We start from the raw sequence: 20,518 nt of genomic DNA, 5'->3' as shown, positions 1-20,518 counted from the left end.
TAGACCTTGGCTACCGGCGGTTCAAAATTCTGGTATCACTTTTTAACATGGCGACAAACTTTCTCAATAATTCTCACTTTCAATTCTCAATTCTCATTTTTCATCAAAATTTCTCATTTGTTATTCGAGAGTAAATACTCACACATCGCCAGTTGTGGTGAGAATCCAGAAGCGTGCATCCATGTGGTCGGCTGGAAAGACGGTGGACAGATATCGCAGGGCAACCAGCCGAGTGAAGTAGGATGGAGCCTTGACTTGGGTGGCCAGGAAAGCCAGCAGCAGATCACTGGCACTGTAGGCGGTCACCATGCTTACTAGGGTCTCGCGTACCACTACTTGCACTTCCTTGTCTTCTTCCTGAAATTTTAATAATTATCTTACAATGAGACTATGCAGATTCCATTCAGGACGGCTCGGGAAGCAGTATTGGATACGAGAGATGGTAACATAGGTTCAGGAAACGAGGCAAAGGTACTTGGAGTAGTGCTGTACTCTGAACTCTCCTGGCGACCTCATTTAGACCAGCTAAAAAGCAAACCAAACTCGGCAGTATTTGTTCTTAGAACCGTGAAGAAATTGCTGGGTACAGAAACGCTTAGAAGTGTTTATTTTGCTGTGTTCCATTCTCTTCTTTCATACGGTGTTATATATTATTTTGGGGCAATTCAACTCATGCAATACATATAATTAGGATTCAAAAGTGGGCAGTTAGAGTGATAGCGAGTGAATCTATTAGAGCAAGTTGTAGAGATTATTTCAAAGAGTTAAAGATTCTCCCACTACCAGATGTATATATTCTAGAGGCTCTTTGTTTTATTGATGAGAATAAAGATAGGTTCAATACAGGAGAGTTGTTCCACTCATACAATACCAGATATAGACAAAACCTCAGAGACGAACTGGTATGTATGAGAGGGGGTTGAAGAGTGCAGGAATTCGGCTTTATAATTCATTGCCAACACGCGTTAAGGCTCTTACAGGTGAAAAGTTTAGAATTAAGGTGAGGGAGGAGTTGTTGCAGGTTTGTCCTTTATTCCAGTGAGGAATTATTTTTACTTTCCTTGCCCCTATTACCATAGGTAAGGAAAGTATTGCTTTCCGAAAATAATTAAGGTACCCCAATTTATAAATGTCTATACGTTTCAAGGTCCCCTGAGTCCAAAAAAGTGGTTTTTGGGTATTGGTTTGTATGTGTGTGTATGAGTGTATGTGCGTCTGTGTACACGATATCTCATCTCCCAATTAACGGAATGACTTGAAATTTGGAACTTAAGGTCCTTACAATATAAGGATCCGACACGAACAATTTCGATCTAATGCAAATCAAGATGGCGGATAAAATTGCGAAAATATTGTCAAAAACAGGGTTTTTTGCGATTTTCTCGAAAACGGCTCCAACGATTTCAATCAAATTCATACCTAAAATAGTCATTGATAAGCTATATCAACTGCCACAAGTCCTATATCTGTAAAAATTCCAGGAGCTCCACCCCATCTATGCAAAGTTTGATTTTAGATTCCCAATTATCAGGCTTCAGATACAATTTAAACAAAAATTTCCAATTGGAGAAGATTAAGCATGAAAGTCTCTACAATTAATGTTCAGTAACATTTTCACCTTAAATTTAAAATAAGCTCGAAATTCGAGAAAATGTCATTATTTTAATTACAAACTGTTGGCAACTGTTGATTCTATTGAATCAACTCACTATGAAGAGATAGCAGACTTCGTGTGTCACCAGCTGGCTTAGATCTTAGAATAGTAGACTTGAGATGCGCGTTAACACTAGCGTCAGGTGATATTTTCATAACGGCAAGGAAAGTTATGTGAGTGCGCCACACCAGATTTTTGCACTATGAAATGCAAAGATTGACGACTTAGATTATAATTGACAAATCCTTATACCCTTTTCATAGGTAGTCAGTGGGATGAGAAAATGAAATGAAATATCAACTGTTATTAATATAATTGGAATACTAGTATTTGATGATATCAAATCAAAATCAAATCAAATGGTGATTATATGGTAGAGAGGAATGTGCATGGAGAAGACTTTATGAAAAAGAAGAAACAGTAGACAGGATACGAGAAAGGCTAAGACAGTGAATTCAACAAATAGGTACGGCGTAGTTAGTAGTAGTCATAGTACATTATTACAAACATAATATCAAGTTGTTAAATAAGAGGTATATTTCCAGGCTCACCTGTGAGATGATGTTGAACAAACGACTCAGAAGGGTCAAGTCGTTTTTAACAAGGTCAGGCACTTTGAGCACCAACTGACCTATTATCTGGTAGATCTTCTCTTGGAGAGTAGAGCCTTTCAGCAGAGGAACAAGCTGCTGAAGTCCAGAGTCAAGGAGAATGCGAGCTACTGCTCGGAGATTAGCTGCGTCTGATCTGAAACAAGTTATAAATATCAACTTTCTTCCGATATGAGCACAGTTTTCAAATATATTACTTTGGAGATACCAAACTCAATTCTGTATCACAGAGTAGTTTAATATCATAGAACTACTTGTTAATAGAGTGGTACCTGGTACCAGTTCAGCTAGTATTTCTAACTATAACTATAACTCACTATAACTTTAACTATCAATCAATCAGTCAAATCAGTTTTATTTTGCCAAAACAATAATAGAATAAATTTGCATACAATAAATCAAGAACAGAAACTATAACTATCACTAAATAAAGGCAGCAATTCAATTCAATCCGCTATACTATAACTACAGTATTTCAATCACAATAATTGTACTAAACTACTCATGAAGTTTGAAAAATTAAGAAGCGTTTGTATATTCCAAGCAGTTAGTGACATAAGATATTATGAGAAGAACACAGTTTCACAAAAAGTTTTGAAAACTACTTACTGTTCAATCATGACAGAGCAAAAGTTGAGGCCAAGTGAAATCAATTTGGTTGCAATGTTGACATTTGTTTCCCCATAGAGTGCATCAAATACTACCTGAAAATGAGAACAGACACTGTAATACACACATTAAGAATTTTGTTCTCCAACAAGGTACCTATTGTGAATAATTTAATAGGTAATGAAAATAATAAAGTATTTCAATAGGGCTACTTGAGTGTTTAATCACTAGTACCCTTGTTACATTTTATAAATCACGGCTAGTTTCGAGCACTTCTGCAATTCTCAAGTGTCAAAATAATTTTTAATTTGGGGTGTAACCCCGTCAACTGGTGACCAATTGAAGAGCAAGCGAGTTGACACTCTATCGTGTATGGTCCCGACAGGATGGTACATGCGATTCCAGTAGGTGACATGCTGACGGGGTGACCACTTGACGGTAGCGATATATTTTCGCTAGGGGATAAGCTGTCGCCTTTGCTCAAAATGCCGAGTTGACAAGTAGACTAGGTGACACCCTGTCGCGTACCCCTCGAAACTATACTCCGTACAAATTAACTTCCGACTTGGGATGGACATGCGCTGCAGAGAAGGCATACAGCGGCAGGGATAAAACGGCTGCTATGTTGCCGTTGTATACCGGCCAGCGTTCTGTAATTTCCAGTGAGTATTCAAGCGATCATGTTAAACTTAGGAAGTTTCCTCTCTGCAATCACAGACTGACTAATCGACAAATTGACAATTGCGCTTCCATCTATGACTTTATCTCCTTCCATTTCTCTGCGCCGCAAATTCCTCCAAGTCTGAAGTAAATTTGCACGGAGTATAGTACTAGTTACTTTTTGTTTTACTTTTAACAAGGGTGCTAGTGATGTTCTTTAATTAATTGGATTACACGGTCGAATCAAACGGAAATATTCATTTATTTTAACATGTACAAGAAATTGTAAAACTTTCTAAAAGGCGCAACAATATTGCAACTCAATACCGTTTCATTCTACTCACCTTGATGCATATCGGCCAAATAATGCCCTTTCCTCGCGCTTTGGCCATTTGGGGCAGAATTTTCAGCTTCAAGCGAAGATCGGCGGGCGCTCGACTCTTATCACTGTCGTTATTGTTTGGAACACCCAGGTACAACTGGTACAAAGGCAGCAGCATAGTAGGATTGCTCCAGTCCAAACCACTCCTGTAATAAGTCAAATAAAAAAGTGAGTTGATGATACAATCCGGTCTAAACTACTTCTGTAATAAGTCAAATGAAAATGTAAACAGATGATACAATCCTAATAAGAGATAATTGGAAATAGTATAAATATGAATTTATATTTCATATCATATTATATCTTATCTTATTTTTTATATTACTTATATTTAAGCAATCACAAAAACGCTAACAAACTAGATATTATACATACATCACTGTTATCATTAAAATCAATATCACAAAATTTCAGTCAATAAACTATATTTCATAACAGTCTAGAGATGTGTATTACATAATACTACCAGCATAATAACCAAATACATTGCAACACAAACGAGTTATGAAAAAAAACAAGAATTTTTATTTCAGTAGCCTACATTGTCAAGTTCATTGGGAATTTCAATGTTTCAATTTTCATTGAACCATTTTCAGATCACTGGTTTCTGATATGAACAAGACAACCGTTCCGACAGAGAAATGGAAAACTAAAGGAGCTTACAGATATACGCGCCGCGAACATGAGCAATTCACTTTTAATCAGCTGACTATATCTGTATTTTTACAGAAACGGTATAAGATATAGATATAAAAAGCTTGACATCAGCTGATTAAAAGTGAATTGCTCATGTTCGCGGCGCGTAAATCTGTACGCACCTTAATAAATTTAAGAAACCTAACAAACTAAAATATTGGACTTCGCCTATATTGGACTTCGCCTACATTGGATTTCTACACACTGACAGTTGAGTTGAGGTATTCCAAAGTTGGTTTTCAAAAAAACTAAATAGCCTATTGTTTAATAATGTGGCATTAACTAAATTAGTCATATTAATTGTGAGATGAGCCAATAGTAAATAATGCTATTGGATTTACTGCAGTTAAATTATAAATTAATTTTTGCATTAATTGAAGAGTGGTTTCAATTATAACATTCTTTCATAATTAAAAAATAACATTCTTTATATTTCAAAAATAACATTCTTGTCACTATGAGTTTGATTTGAATCATTATGGAAACTTTTCTAATCGTTGAGAAGAGACACTTGAACACTTGAGAAGAGATATATATTGTTAGCAATTTTTTCACTTAACAAAATTAGATAAGCATTATAAAATAAATAACTGAATTATGATTCATTCGTTTAATTGAACACTATATTTAGACAACGAATGTTGTATGGAAATTAATAACATCAATTTACCTCAAAAATATATCGAGCTCATTATTGGCAATGGTGGATACACTTGACCACTGGTCTGCAGAACTGGCCACCAGATGGCAGAGTGTCTCCTCTGGCTTGTACATGCCACTGGTCACACATTTCAGAGCACTTTGCTTCACCTTTGATGCAATCTTCAAAGTTGATTATCAAATCAGACTTTGTACATTTAAATAAAGCCAATAATATTTTTTCATGAAAAGACTCCACAGATTATAGTTAATATTAAATAATGAAGATACAAATTCCAAAGAAAGGACGCATTATTACAGCTATGACTTCAATAATGCTTTGATCTTTGAAGTTTACCTTCTCGAGGGGGACTTTTTCAAAGTCGAGATTGCTGACGATCCGCTTCAAGGCATAAACACTTAGACCTGGTGGTGCTTCGAAAGTTTGATTTTTCCATCTACAAAATGAAAAATTGATTTTAAATGTCCATGAGCAGGTATATAGTGTAATATATATAAAATTAATTGTCCATAATTCAAAATTTAATCAAAAAATGAACTTTCTTATATAAACTAGTGGAAGTGATTTTGTGGTATATTGAATGAAGCAACAAGAAATTGTCACTACTATAGTGAGGTTCACGTTATAATGGCAGTGTTTGATTAGCAATGGTATTGCTATCCTTAATAGCGCTATCTCTTTCTCACTTTGCTCTGTTGTCAGATCGTCTTTTAACAATGTAGAACTAATAATTAATTAACAAAATATTTCATCTTAATTATGAAATTATTGAAAAATATAATTTCTAGCTTAATAAAATATAATTGATTATTTTAAACAAGAATGAACTGTTAATATTATATCAATAAACCTGTATCAGCTACCGTCTATAACGTTTTTTCCTATCTTTCTCCACTGCCATTATAATGTGGACCTTACTATATCTATTTTATTGCTTCAAAAATATTAGTTATTGAAAACTAATCTTACGAATATTCAATAATATTATAACAGCTATATCAAACTAATAATTAACAGAGCTCAGTTTACATTTGAAAAAAAGGTAGCACATTGAAAAGGACTTGGTATTTTATACTGCTTTTGTTTGTGCAATCTTATATTTCTGTATTTTAGTTGTATTCCGTGTTATGTTTGATACTAAGTACATGATTTTCTCATGTCTTTCTTTTTTCAAGAGAACAAAACTAAATATACTAAGTAACATTGGTAAGAACCAGGTAATGGTACGGTCACCTACACCGAATGAATACGGAGAGTATAGGCTACTATTGAGAGTTTTTGAATGGACTCCAAACAAGCATCAAAACAGAGGTATGCCAAGTGGGAAAATATGGATGGTCAATGTTCGAAAAGAGATGGAATGCAGAGGTTTGCGAGTGAATGACTAGAGAGATAAGGAGCGATAGGGGAGGGGATCCGAGGAGTGACTCTAAGTTGCAAACTTTCGAAGAAGAAAAACAAATGTAAATTACTGAGATATTACAATTATTAAAATGATAATGAATGAATAATTATTATTAAACGAAAATCCACATTAAACGCTGTAAATCACCCCGAAGATATCTGCTACTGCAAATATTGACAACAGGATAAACAGCTAGATGGAAATATGTTGAGCGCTACTATTCAAAAATTATTTAATATTGCCGAGCTGACAAATAATTTTTGAATAGTAGCGCTCATCGAATATCCATCTAGCTGTTTACCCTGTTGTCAATATTTGCAGTAGCAGATATCTTTGGGGTGATTTACAGCATTTAATTTGGATTTTCGTTAAATTGATCATTTAAAAAACCAACTTACAATTGATTATGATTTCTATGCCATATTCTATACTCAAACCTAACATTACTCACCCATACGGCATGAGGAGGACATCTAGAAGAGCCTCTAATAATAATTTTGGTTTTTCATTAGGTGCAATGTGATTTACACACATGACTGGATCACGAGGCCATTGTACATGACCCAGAGCACTAATTATCAGCATCACGAGACTGCAAATTAGAAAGAAAACTTGATGTAAAAACATACAGATTTTTGTTGAAGATTAGTGATGTTTTATAACATTCAGGCTTTAGTGACTGAATTGTAAATGTATTCCAATTATATTATAAATTACGTATACTTTATGATACTGATATTTATATGAGTTACTTTGGAACATGATGTAATATATGAGGATAGTTAAGTACCTATGATCAGTTCGCCGAATACTTCCATTCTCGTTCATTCTAAACAACATGAATAAGATGAATAACGGAAAATCACTAACATGGAAAGGTTACTATTTTGACTTATTTTTAATATCCATTGAAGATTGTATTTTTTAAAATTGAATCAGATTGGTTACTCACATATCACTATGCTCCTGTGATTTCTTGTCCAGTGCATTAACGATCTTCGGAATTAATTCTGCTTGTTTACTAGGAGGCAATCGTTGATATCCCATTTTCAAGTAAACCACACTGACATTCTGTAAAAAAAACAGAGACATTCTTCAAATCAACAATACAATAATTCAAGTATCATAGCTATACAAGTGAAATGCCAAACGGTAGCGGAGTATATTATATTTTATTTGAATTAAGTGACAAACATCCGGGGCTTCCTTGGAAGGGTGACATTATGATGCTACCTGCCATACTATCATTGCATGCTTTTCTTCAATATACGAGGATTGATCTTAAGGATACAAACCAACATGCATCTAACTAGCCCCCCCCCCCCCCCTGTGGGTTGGGGAAGCTTTGAGTCGATCATCGTACTCAAGAATGTGTTGAAAACCAGAATTCACCCACAGCACCCATGCTTGTAGTAGGAGGCGACTAAAATAGACCTCAAGGCAACTCCAGGCTGAGTCGAGGGTGGCCGGGCGCCCTAGAGGCAGTTTGGCGCCCCCTCTCTCAGCGGAAGGACATACAAAAAGGCCAGGATTGGAACTCACGTAGGTCACGAGTTTGTGGGTGGAGAGGCCAAAACTCACCACTCAAAGAAGGGCGGCCATTTAGGCAAAACTTCTTGGGAGAAGTGAGGCTTTTGACCCTGCGAAGTTTCGGAGGGGCAAAAAGAAAAAACACCAAGAAAACCAGTGATGGGTGAAAAACCAGGCACAAATGTGGGTCACGAGGCTGAGTCAAGCGTGGCCGGACAACTTGGCCGCCCCTTCCTCAGCGGAAGGACCTACAGAGAAGGCAGGGAGTGGAACTCACGTAGGTCACGAGGACTAATCAGTCTAAAGAGACTGCCAAGCATATCACACTGGATTGCGACAATGATTGCAACCAGGTGATAAATGGAATGTTAGTATAGGGAAAAACTCCTGGTTCTTGTAAAGGACATAGGTATTAACTAACATACTAGGTACTTGGGAACACAATAAGCTTCGGTTGACGTGTGGGGTTCTTTGAACCTTTGGATCCTTGAATCCGTCCCTTCAAAAACAATGAACATTTTATTAATTTATCAAAATTTGGGAATGGAATAGATTTGGGCCAAGCCTGTTGTTCCTTCCTAATCATATTTATATGATTTGTGATTCTGTCCACGAATAAATAAATAAACATGCATCTAGACCAAAGATCCCGATGTTATGAAATGAACAAAATAGTTACCTATCGATGTTTGTGATAGTAAATAAATAATTTCTGCACTTGATAATGGGATAGACACCCGAAGCTAGTAGGTTCTGGAATAAAATAATATAATAGCACTAGTAATAATATATATTACTAGTTCTATTAATACATGAAATAATATAATAGAACTAATAATTCTTAGTAGTTAAGTAAATAATAATATGTTATTTGTTAAGGGTAATCACTTTTATCTATTTCATAAAATAACCACGGAATACGAGTTGAATGTAAGTACTTTACTAGTTCAATTTTGTAATAACGTCTTTGAACTATGTCATCACCTAAATTTGTAAGGAAAATAACACAAGGATTGCCTTAGTATATTATCTACCAATGTTATTACATCAGTGTCACTTGTAACATAAATACATGGATAATTATTGAACGAAAATCAAAATCATTACCTATTATTTTTTCAATCCATATCAATTATTTTCAACTGTAGTTCAATATTACAGGATTTACAAATAGTTTCGACGTCCGATTTTGATTCAACATTTTGAAATGAATATTTTTAATTTTGGATGTATTCGCACAAAATGAGTATTAAAATCACGTATCGGCCAATTTTCTAACGTACCGAAATCACTGAAGGCGTTGATGGATCCATGAATTGTTCGAGTAAAGCCTCTACAGGAAGCTGAATCAACGGCCGAGATTTCAACCGTTTCGAGATATGAACACATAGCTCCGTGACCTGGAATAAAATATACCGTATTGAAAACGAACGAATAGAATAAGGTGAGAGTTGAACCTAGTTGATTTGTACATGAAGCTAACAGATCTTTTACACTAGGTTGACTACTACTTTAAACAAATACTATCACTGAAGTCAAAATAAACTTGAGCAATTCCATTTTTTCAAATTTGTTGAACATTTTATTTTTATTTAATGAATCTATTTCATGTTTTATTTGATTTGACATGCATAGGGTAAGGCTAGTAATATTGATGAAGAGATTTTGTAGCCGTATACCTTATTCCTAACGGCTTCATGAGGACTGGCTATCTTCAAGAGCACTGGTGTAAGGAACTTGCAAACAGAGCTTTCAAGATTCTCATCGCTTCCCGAACATATACGGAAGAACACTCTCTCCAAGAGTTCTGAAAAATGACAAAAGTATTAGGTAAACCATAAAATGAGCATGAATGGGTATTTTCATATTTACAGATTTCTCACTGACACGATATTGTCAGCACCTTGTTAAGGCCCGGACGTATCCTCTAACATTTAATTAGTCTACAAGCCTGTAAAATTACTGGTAGTCCCCAATTGTAAACGACTCCAAGGTGGACTGTTCCAAGGAACAAATAATAGCAAGGTTAAGAATAACAAATATGACATTTTTACTCGGATAATATGAGATTATAAGAGTTGAGATTGCATAGATTGTCGAAGGATTATTGCGTTTAGAAATTTATTCACAGAAGAAAGACCAGTTGCTGATACTGCTTCTATACTTTTTTTGTATTGCCTAAAAAGATTATATTTGGGTCGTCTGCAAAGACACACTGCAGCCTTCGCTTGAACAACATCTTAATGTAGCAAATAAATAATAGCGAGCCCAATATTTTTACATAAAATTCAACAGAGAAATAGTGAGTTGATAGAAGGAATATCTGAATATACCATAACTAAACGGAATTGGTTTTAAAATACCACAAATAGATCAATGGTAGGATTTTTTCATTATTGGAAAAAGGATCATTTTGGAACCCATTAATATCAAATCAAGATAACAAGATTGTTATAGTGCTAGCCCATTACTGTAAAAATACAAGATGAATGAAATATAATTCAAAAGAATACCAGGCATTTGACAAAGTTGAATTTTTCAGCTTTTAAGGGTTTTACGACACTACTCACTAATTTAATGAGAGTTATGCACATTTAAATCATATAATACAATATGAAAAGCATATCTAGTAATAATGTTACAGAAATAGAAGCATTTTACCAAGTTCCTCGTCCGCTGAAGACATCCTCAATAATTTTTACTCTTACGAAAGGTGAATGAATAATTTTATTATTTAGATTTTATGCTGTTGTTCCACATATTAAAGGCTATCTACTAATAATAATAATATTATTTTCTCATAATAGTTCAATAATGTAGACTCTAAACTTTTTGGTTATGTTTTTAGTCAGTAGTCACTGACAATGAATCGGTAAAATTACGAATCCATATGATTTTGCCAGCTGATGGATTTGATTGAACGGAGTCAGCTGATATATGCATTAAATTGACAATTACTGTTTCGTATTGTCAACTCCAGAGAAAAAACTTTATTATAATTTTTAATCAATTGATAAAATAGTTTGAATTTATTTTCAATTTTGAGTTATATTTAACGCAATTAACCAAACATTTACAGTTAGTTCAGTTTTGTTTGGTTGGCTATAGCTTGAGGAGTTTTGGGCGGTTGAATTCAAACTAAAATTCACTGAGGAATCTGAGGTGAAAAAAGTATCCTTATATTTTTTAAATTCAACATTCCTAATTCCTACCTCCTGCCAAAAGCATCTAGAATGACAATACATTTATTATTTACGGCGTATTTATCGTAAATGATGCTTGAATTAATCAATACTGGTATTTACGGTTCACAGACTATCAGTCTTCAATCTTCAGCCTACAGTAGGCTGTAGGCTCTGCACAGAGAAGAAGTATTCCTTCTACTTTGTGGCCTACTACTGGTATAATGGAGAATGCAGGGATGGTCTACATAGGTGGGGAGAGGGACGCAGACTGAGTCATTGGAATAATATGTTGGATGGGGGCGAGAAATCCAATTTGTGGGTAAGCAAATTGATCAGTCAAAAGCAACCTACGGTTCTCAATTGAACCATAGAGAAACAATAGCGTAAGTAGATATCCCATGCTATTGGGAATTTATGTCGCAACGTTTACTGTTATCTCAAGCCAATTACTGCAGATTATTGTGAATTTTTACTGTTTTGTTGGGGTGATAGTGTATGAACGGCACAATTTGAGAGACTACCAGCGTCACACACCTTTTTGGGAGAGAAATACGTGAACTATAGGCTTGAGATAACAGTAAAAGTTGCGACATAAACGCCCTATACCATGGGATATCTACTTATGCTATCGTTTCTCTATGATTGAACTGAAAATAATTATTCGTTTTGAATCGGTCTAAACCTAAAGTCTATTGAGTGGCAGATATATAAGTTATATTTAAGTCCAATTTAGTTTCAATTAAAATTATTCTCTCAATGTTGGGAAATATTCTTTTCTTGGATGATGTTTTTTTAGAAACATGTATAGGTACAGGTGAGTCTACTTATACAATTGCTATAGTTACACTTACTAGATTGAATAGAAGACAAATAAACACAAGTGTTTTATAACAATATAGAAAAATAATTATTATCTTTAATTCAAGACTATTTCCTCAATTTTTTCTGAAGTGAATAGAAGTACTCTCTAGCAGTTTCTTCTTCTTTGGAAGAAGGAACTCCCACTGCTGTGCCATTTATCTTCCTCTGGAAGTTTGAATGTTGAATGTACTTACAGTATTCCTGAAAATATAGAAAGTTTGTGGCTAAAATTGTTTTTTTTCAAATTAAGGAATTGATTTAATATAGCCTAATTTGTATTTGCTGTTGATTATCCATGCTTCTACTTACTAATTAATTTAATTTAGATTCGAAATCTTTTTTTGTGAAAAATAATGATACTCACTACGGTATACACATAACTTTAATTGAAACTTACGTTACAATATGCAATACCAGCACGAAACATATTGCCAGTCAACAATAAAGTGAGTCATAATAAATTCTACACAAAAAAGTATTTCAATTCTAAATTATTACATCTTTTTAATTTTTATTGCGAGTATGGATTATTAACAGTCTATAGCCTAGCCAACTCTACATAGTGGAAGGCCCACCTGGCTTCAGTCTACCGGGCAGTCTGTATCGAAACTTGAAAACATTGTATATTCTTCATCAGTTTTGTGAATTATACAAAGTTATTCATTGATAGTTACTATGAATAGTAAATTTTGGTCATCTGACAGAAACAAACTGGACAAAACTGATTTGATTTGAACCCAGTGAATCAAGTTTACCAATTATAGTTGCCTTTCCTAGAGTTGGCTATACTTCAGTTGAGAACTATACCCGGTTGAAAAAGTTCAATACTTCAATATCCTTTTCATGTCGTTGGATATGAACTTACTAGAGATATGGCTATAATGCTGCAATATTACAGACATAATATTATACACACTTCAATAATGGAATATCACCGAGAAAAGTAAATAAGTTGCTACTAAATATATTAATAAACCATACTATAAATTAGTACTTAGTTGTTATTCTAGTGAATAAACTATACTATATCTATCTATATTCATGATTAGATATCAGAGAAGTGTACAAGCTACCTCAAATTTCTCTCGAAATGAATACTTTTCTTCCATAAATTCTTTAGCTACATCCACCCAATCGTTAAATTTAATCTCTAGTAACTCTTTAGAACACTTTGCTTCGTTCTCCAATTCAGACAACTCCTGATTACTCGGCTCTTTCTCATTTTCACAAGGGCGATGCTCATTATTATTGATCAAAATCTTCCTTCTCTTCATAGTGGATAACTTCAAATGAAGTCGCAGCTTTTCCAGTTTGCTCCTGATTCCAGAATACTCTGCAGAGGCTATCTCCAACAATCTGTGGAGAAATATGTAGGTTCTCTTAAAAATTCTGTAATTTTATTTAAATAAGAAAACACAGAAAAAAGAATACTTGAATGAAGAACAGAATAGTTATATTGTCTTTGATATTAGTATACATGATTGTAGCTGAATAGATCAAACTAGAGAATTGTAAAAACACTTCACTTACATGGGCTACTTTTCAAGTTAATAAAAACAATAATATATAAAAATCTTGAAGTACCCTTTATTTATTTAAAAGATTAGCTGAACTATTTTATAGTTTTTTTTTGAAAAATAAAGGGTACTTCAAGATTTTTATATTGTTTTTATTAGAGAATTGTAGCCTACACAATTTAATAAATAGAATTGAATAGCTTGTAATGTTTACTGACACTGCTCAATAGAATAAACAAATCAATGAATAATAATTAATCACTGAATTAATACAACACAAATAGTTAAATATAGCATTTTCAGTCCAACCTTTTTTTAATTTATTGTCATCACTGCTAATTTTTGTACAAGTTAGGTACTGTATTTATTTTAAAGGTACTCACAATCGTTTCTCTCTTGTTAATCGAGCCAGATTCTCCAGATGTTCGGCAGTTATTCCATTCTCAATGAGAAAATCAGACCAGAGTTCTTTGCTATCTGAACTTGGAATTAAAATGTCAGCGAATACTTCTAGCTTGCTGAGTGCTTTGATTTCATCATCAGATCGAGCAGAACTTGGTTCCTCAGCTACTGCCACCAGAGGTGAATCGACCATTTTTTCTTTCACCTGTTCGGATTTGAGCTTTGAACCAGCTGCAAAACAATGTGTCATGAGTTATTGACAAGAAATCAAACGAAACAAGAATTCACAAGAGGTCGCAGCAATAATGTGAAGTGTGCATTTCAACCACTATACAAAGCACAAAAAGTGATGGTACTGCCGTAACTATAACACTATATACAAACTCGCGATAGTGAGGATTATCCTCCTATATATGCAATCTATAGCTGCATAATCTCAGATATTATTGATCATCAAAATTTGGGAATAGAATAGTTTTGGGCCAAGCCTGTTGTCCAATCTCAATCATATTCATATTATGATATGTTAATGTATCCACAAATAGATAAATAAATATATACTAGTAGTTCTGTGAACAGTAGACCTCACGCAGTATTCTCATCCACAAGTACCTGATGTCAACTGTTTTAAATGTTAACAAAATCAGTTCACGTTTGAATTTGTATTCCATAATTTATTCATATTCATGTTCATTTAAACAATGAATAGAATATATTTCTATTCCAGAATTTATATAATATTCATCCAGTTCCGTGATAATCTTTCCAATGAAAATTAATTTTTTTCAATCAAAAATATTATACTTTCTTCAGCATTATTTAGTTCATTTGATTATTTTTATCACTTATTAAATTAGTTTTTTCGAATGTGAGAATATTGATACTGATGGACACGCATAATAGTACCATGACTGCAAAACAAAATATTGAAACCAAAGACCTTAAAGCTGCGATTGGACCAAATTTATTAACAAAATGTTAATATATAACGCAATCCTTATAGATTATATTAGATTGAACATAACTTATCATACACATGATGAACATGTGTGTTTGTCAACTTGCGTTCAATCTAATAGAATCTATAAGGATTAAGTTATTAACATTTTGTTAATAACTTTGGTGTAAACCCAGCTTAAAGATGCATACCTCTTCAAGATCTTTGATTGAAACTATAGACCTTATACAAATACAGTAATAGACTGGCTTCTCCACACATCTGTGTAATCACTTGTCAGCTGATTTATGATGAATAATTCTTTAGTCTGATTTTTACTCTAATATTGGCGTATGAAGGAGGCTCTTTTTCCTTTCATATTATCCTTGAAATGCAAAATTTCCAAAAACCTACCTGTATATACGTCGACGCGCAATTTAAAAAGGTACATACCTGTCAAATTTCATGAAAATCTATTACCGCGTTTCGCTGTAAATGCATAACATATAAACATATAAACATTTAAACATTAAGAGAAATGCCAAACCGTCGACTTGAATTTTAGACCTCACTTCGTTCGATCAATTATATTACTGGAGTGAATTCCAAATTATTGATTATTAAAATAATATTTTTTACGCCATTGATTAGTCATCCATTAAATCTTTGGAATTGTGAGAGGAACAGCCGAACAGGCATTCAATTTTTAGCAAGCTCCAATGAATATTTTATTTTATGGAAGATTTGCAATCTTATATCCCGGTTATCATTAGTTCACGTTCAATCATCTTTTAATAGACGTACATGCAACCGGGACTATATTTATTAAATACATACATTACAAGCATCCTTTTCAGAAATAATTGTTGATGAATTAGAATATGGAACGTACAATTTGAAACTATTCAAGTATAAGAGTTCATTGCCAATTAGTTTAACTGAGAAGGTTTCTGGATCTATATTGAAACCAAGCATAGGAAAATGAAGAAATAGTATTGTAATAGATAAGTGACATGTCTTATCTTACCCGTTCGTTTGCTTTTGTGGAGAAGTGAAGCAGGTTTTATTGATTCAAACTTTGCAGTTGACAGCTCACTGCCTCTCATTGAACCAGTTGTACTCCGAATCGACTTCTTTCTAGATGCTACTGCCTCTTTCACGGCCAAGTTCTCCAAAGTCTCTACTTTTCTAGAAAAAGTATTAAAACATTAATTGACTGCATGTCATTGTATAAAACATTATAACTGTGCGATAATAGATCGCAGTTTGGAATGGATCAAGAAACCATAATCTTTGAAAATATATATAAATATCATCATGTCAGCATTACAGCCACTCAGAAGACTTGCACCAATTGAAAGTAAATAATTGCTAAAAACGTTGTTTTATTCTTTTAAATGCATTCCTTCATCATTATTTTTGTAATTATAAATCGAATCATTTTCCAAAACATGTGAATTTACATTTGAATTGTAAATTGAATGTGTAATTGAAGAATGTTGAAACACATAACCAAGCTACATTTGGACTGTTTTATAAATTAGAATTGGAGCCGTTTTGGGCTTATAAGCCTGTGGTACTTTTCTATAAGTTGTGTAATTCTGAATGATTAAATACATAAAATGGATTATCTCTTTGACTTCTTGAAATTTACCTATTAAAATGAGTAAGAAATATGTTCTCGTCAAGTTTTTGATATGATTAGTATCATATCCATATGATAATATTCAATATTATGAAGTGATTAGATGAGAAATTGACGATACAATGTTGGAATGATAATATTGATTGATGATGGCAATATTAAAAACATGACAGTAGTTTCAGTAGTTTGGAAGTCACAAAAACTGTATTAATTATTCATCTTACATCTCTCATCATCCATCCCACTACCCACAGAAAAAAATAACGATAACTGTGGGCATACTCCTCAGCAAAACAAAAATGAATCCCTACATCAGACCTTTTCGAATGTTACACAGTATCTGAATTTGGAAGAGAAATAGTACAATGTATCCTTAGTTTTTTCTCTCCGATCTGCGATTTTTTTGTAAAAATAAAAAAGATAAATGAATCGACTTGAAAAACTTTCCAGCATAACAGTAAATGTATTATTGGGAATATGATATTAAGAAATCAGATATACCAGAGAAATTCATGAAAACAGAATAGATCAGATACTTACTTAAGGTACAAGTTCCTCAAAATCTGTAGAATAAGAGCCATTTCAGCATTGCCAATGACACTCAGTTCAGAAACCTTTCCATCCATGTAGGACTGCAGCAATCTCTCCAACTGCTCAACGCGCTCTTTAGAAATATTTCCACTTTCCATCTCGCTTGGTTCACTCAGAAGTCTTTTCAAGAAATCCTGAGTTCCATTCTTGCTTTCTAGTTCTTCCTGTTGGAAAAGATAAACAATAAACCCATTTTAAAATGAATTGGTTCTATATATTACCTCACTGAAAAGTATACGATTTTTTAGAAGGAGTTTCTTTTTGGAAGCCAAACGAATATTATTTTCCATAGTATCAGAATTTACCATTCAGTTAGAAAAACTAAAATTGAACATTTGCTCAATTATAATCGCTGTGTATGGGAAGAATGGTGAAGCTAATGACTACCAGTGTATTCCTGAAACAGCTTGTTGAGGTTTGTGCCAAAACAAAAAATCCCGTTACCATATTATATGAGCATTACTATAATATGCGATTATATCTTTGTTCCTAGAGTTATTTTAATTGGACCAATAATGATAGTCAAATAGCTAGTTTCTACAGTGCGTTTTTGTACTAATAGGTCGTACTTGAGAGCCTAATGAGCCGAAGTTTTCTCTATTATCATATAAATCAAGTAAATAACTACCGTACACAAAGAAAATGACCACTGTTTTTCAAAAAAGTCAGGTAAAAATAGCCTAATGATCAGCATTTGAAAGGATAAAATGATGATGTTCAGGTTGAAGTTTATTTATTTATTATTTATTATTATTTATTTATTATTTATTTATTATTTATTTATTATTTATTTATTATTATTTATTATTTATTTATTATTTATTTATTATTTATTTATTATTTATTATTTATTATTTATTATTTATTTATTAGAACAGTCACAAACACGATATTTGGAAAGAGAAACAGGCAATTGCCCAAAACTTCTTCAATTCCTTGATTTTGGCACATAAATAGTCCAAAGTGAGGTTAAGTTTAAAATTTCTGTTTTCACCAAAGATTAACACTAGAGAATATGTATTCAAGATAAAACTGATGAATTTTAAATTTCGAAGGGTTGATAAGAGCCGGAAATAACACAAAACAATCTGAAAGTTTCAATAATATTGAAATAAACTTGAAAATTTTGAGCAGAAAAATTAAAACTACTATCACTGCAACTATCAGCTGTATTGTATAAGTTGTGTTTTTACAGTCAGTCTAGTAGAGAGCTAACTAAAAAGAACTAATTTTGTTTCTATACACTATATTAGTGTCCAAGAAATTTGTTTTGATCACAAATTCTAAGCGAAATTTCAATATTATGTTTGAAATAATAAAAAACCTAGAAGAATTTCGTTGACAATAAATCAATACGGTACTCACTTTGAATTTCTTGAAAAGGAGAGTGAAATGTGGTACAATATTATATTTGGGTATCAAAGGCTGACTGTGTCTAGTCCTATGGCATAGTTTTAAAGTTGATAACGAAACTTCCAAGTCGGGAAAAGTTGGACGGATATGACCAATCAATCTGGAACGAATAATTTGAATTTGATTTTTTAATTGAAGTATTCTATTGTTTTAATTTTCTAAATATTGAAGCTAGTAACATGAAATATAATTATTATCAGAAAGACTACTAACTTGTACCTATATTATCAAGAGCTTTGAGGAATCTGGTCTGACCAGATATGATAAAACTATTTATGGATGATTTGGAAAAGTCTTCAAGAACTCAAATTCACCTCAAGATACAGGCTGGAGAAACAGATGTGCCCAAGTATTCCAACATTCCACAGCTTCTTCTCTTGATTTTGTATTCATCAGTGACTGAGTTCGTTGCTCCTTTGAATTGCATCAGAAGATGCTCCAGGAAGCTCTTACATTTATTGGCCATTCCTTGTTCGTGAGCATTTTTGAAAGATGTGAGGTTCCTCTTTCCAACTGTCTCAATGCCTGCTATATCAACAAAGTGCACCTGAAATTATTAACGAGGTAAAGCGTGATAAAATCTTCCAAAACATTTCGAGAATCTTAGTTGACGAACGAATGATAGCATGCAATTTGCAGAGACCTATTCGAAATAAAGTAAAAATATAGCAATATTATTGAAGTCCATAATTGCTTACCAAGAAACATAAAAATTTAAATTCAACTATTTTATTACTTAAACATGGATACTGTTTATGATAAAGGATTGTTAGCGTTGGAAGTACTTCTGAATTTTTGACGGATTATATCATTTAATTTGCAACTATAATAAAATACGGTACGGTACTAGTGTATACATTCCATTCTGTTCTATTTATACTAGAATTCTTCTTATTTGTGATCTACTGAAGATTCATTCATCTTCCGCCTTCAACTGACCTTGGATCTGCAGATAACAGCACATGATTTCAAAAGAGATAAGCACTCCAGATGAAAAGTGATAACAGTAGTAGCACGATGAGCCCCGATGTACCAAGCAGATTTTTCGACATCTCTTTGTCTCTCTCCTTTAAATAACAAACTTAATAACTCCTCTTCACTCTTCGCTTTCACCTTGCTCACTTCCTTGCAAAAGATATGAAAATTTATTGAATTTGTATAATAATCCATAAAAAATTGAAAAAACTGAATTAGTAAAACATAACTATATTCCGTCAACTGATATTTTATTCAGTATTAGAATAAATTCCCCTCAGCAATTTGTTTTATGGGAATCAGTTACGAATGATTTGATCATTAATTTTTGATTTATTAATTTCATTCCTTTCCCATACTATACATAAAAATACATTTGAAAAGTTAATGACAGCCACTGTCGACGTTATACTGGACCACGAACTATTATACTGGACGGTATCAATATGTGAGGATTTATTTGTATTTTGAAAAAAGCTAAGTTGAAAATGAATGAGCATAAGAGAGAATATAGATATTGGAATGTCACTTACTTTGATTTTTATTGGATTTCTGGAATTTCTCAGTAAATCAGTAACTTTGTTGCCATGAAACTCTACGTAACTAAATGATACATTAACTTTCCAATCTTGAAATTTGGATTTAATATCCAAAAATAAATCATGAATGAATCTCGGTATGATTCCTCGGTACTGTAAAATGAAATCAATTTCATTGAATTATAAATAACACAATTTTATAAAAGACATTATATGATAAAAATTCAGGAAAGAGATGCCTTTAA

General features: G+C 33.1%; 2 protein-coding genes and 1 long non-coding RNA gene across 5 annotated transcripts in view; 1 reads left to right on the top strand and 2 right to left on the bottom strand.

The window, feature by feature from the left end:
• LOC111064486 (proteasome adapter and scaffold protein ECM29) overlaps window positions 1–11,077 on the bottom strand; it is a 71,003-nt gene extending 59,926 nt beyond the window's left edge. Inside the window, exons 1-11 of the mRNA XM_039443902.1 lie at window positions 10,870–11,077; window positions 9,888–10,015; window positions 9,492–9,608; window positions 7,631–7,749; window positions 7,130–7,270; window positions 5,610–5,709; window positions 5,283–5,422; window positions 3,879–4,062; window positions 2,875–2,969; window positions 2,206–2,401; window positions 143–357 (exon numbers count right to left, since the gene is read on the bottom strand). Coding sequence (XP_039299836.1) covers window positions 143–357; window positions 2,206–2,401; window positions 2,875–2,969; window positions 3,879–4,062; window positions 5,283–5,422; window positions 5,610–5,709; window positions 7,130–7,270; window positions 7,631–7,749; window positions 9,492–9,608; window positions 9,888–10,015; window positions 10,870–10,894 — 1,460 coding nt within the window. The 5' untranslated portion in view covers window positions 10,895–11,077. The remainder of the gene's footprint in view (window positions 1–142; window positions 358–2,205; window positions 2,402–2,874; window positions 2,970–3,878; window positions 4,063–5,282; window positions 5,423–5,609; window positions 5,710–7,129; window positions 7,271–7,630; window positions 7,750–9,491; window positions 9,609–9,887; window positions 10,016–10,869) is intronic.
• A 332-nt stretch (window positions 11,078–11,409) lies between these two features.
• Window positions 11,410–20,518, top strand: part of LOC120349425 — a 27,763-nt gene continuing 18,654 nt past the window's right edge. Inside the window, exons 1-2 of the long non-coding RNA XR_005570344.1 lie at window positions 11,410–11,712; window positions 14,147–14,353. This is a non-coding gene — a long non-coding RNA (uncharacterized LOC120349425). The remainder of the gene's footprint in view (window positions 11,713–14,146; window positions 14,354–20,518) is intronic.
• LOC111064488 (kinesin-like protein KIF9) overlaps window positions 12,043–20,518 on the bottom strand; it is a 12,570-nt gene continuing 4,094 nt past the window's right edge. For 2 of the 3 annotated variants that reach the window (XM_039419497.1, XM_039419498.1), the window contains exons 4-12: window positions 20,268–20,426; window positions 19,699–19,884; window positions 19,074–19,306; window positions 18,712–18,859; window positions 17,296–17,510; window positions 16,138–16,298; window positions 14,155–14,404; window positions 13,325–13,610; window positions 12,043–12,455 (exon numbers count right to left, since the gene is read on the bottom strand). In XM_039419497.1, the coding sequence (XP_039275431.1) occupies window positions 12,321–12,455; window positions 13,325–13,610; window positions 14,155–14,404; window positions 16,138–16,298; window positions 17,296–17,510; window positions 18,712–18,859; window positions 19,074–19,306; window positions 19,699–19,884; window positions 20,268–20,426 (1,773 nt within the window). In that variant the 3' untranslated portion in view covers window positions 12,043–12,320. The remainder of the gene's footprint in view (window positions 12,456–13,324; window positions 13,611–14,154; window positions 14,405–16,137; window positions 16,299–17,295; window positions 17,511–18,711; window positions 18,860–19,073; window positions 19,307–19,698; window positions 19,885–20,267; window positions 20,427–20,518) is intronic. The other variant, XM_022352222.2, reaches the window with a different exon arrangement.

Source organism: Nilaparvata lugens, chromosome 1 (assembly GCF_014356525.2).
Source record: "Nilaparvata lugens isolate BPH chromosome 1, ASM1435652v1, whole genome shotgun sequence".
NCBI classification, from domain to species: domain Eukaryota; kingdom Metazoa; phylum Arthropoda; class Insecta; order Hemiptera; family Delphacidae; genus Nilaparvata; species Nilaparvata lugens.
Note: the sequence above shows the minus strand (reverse complement) of the source record. Positions and strands in the feature narration are given on the sequence as shown.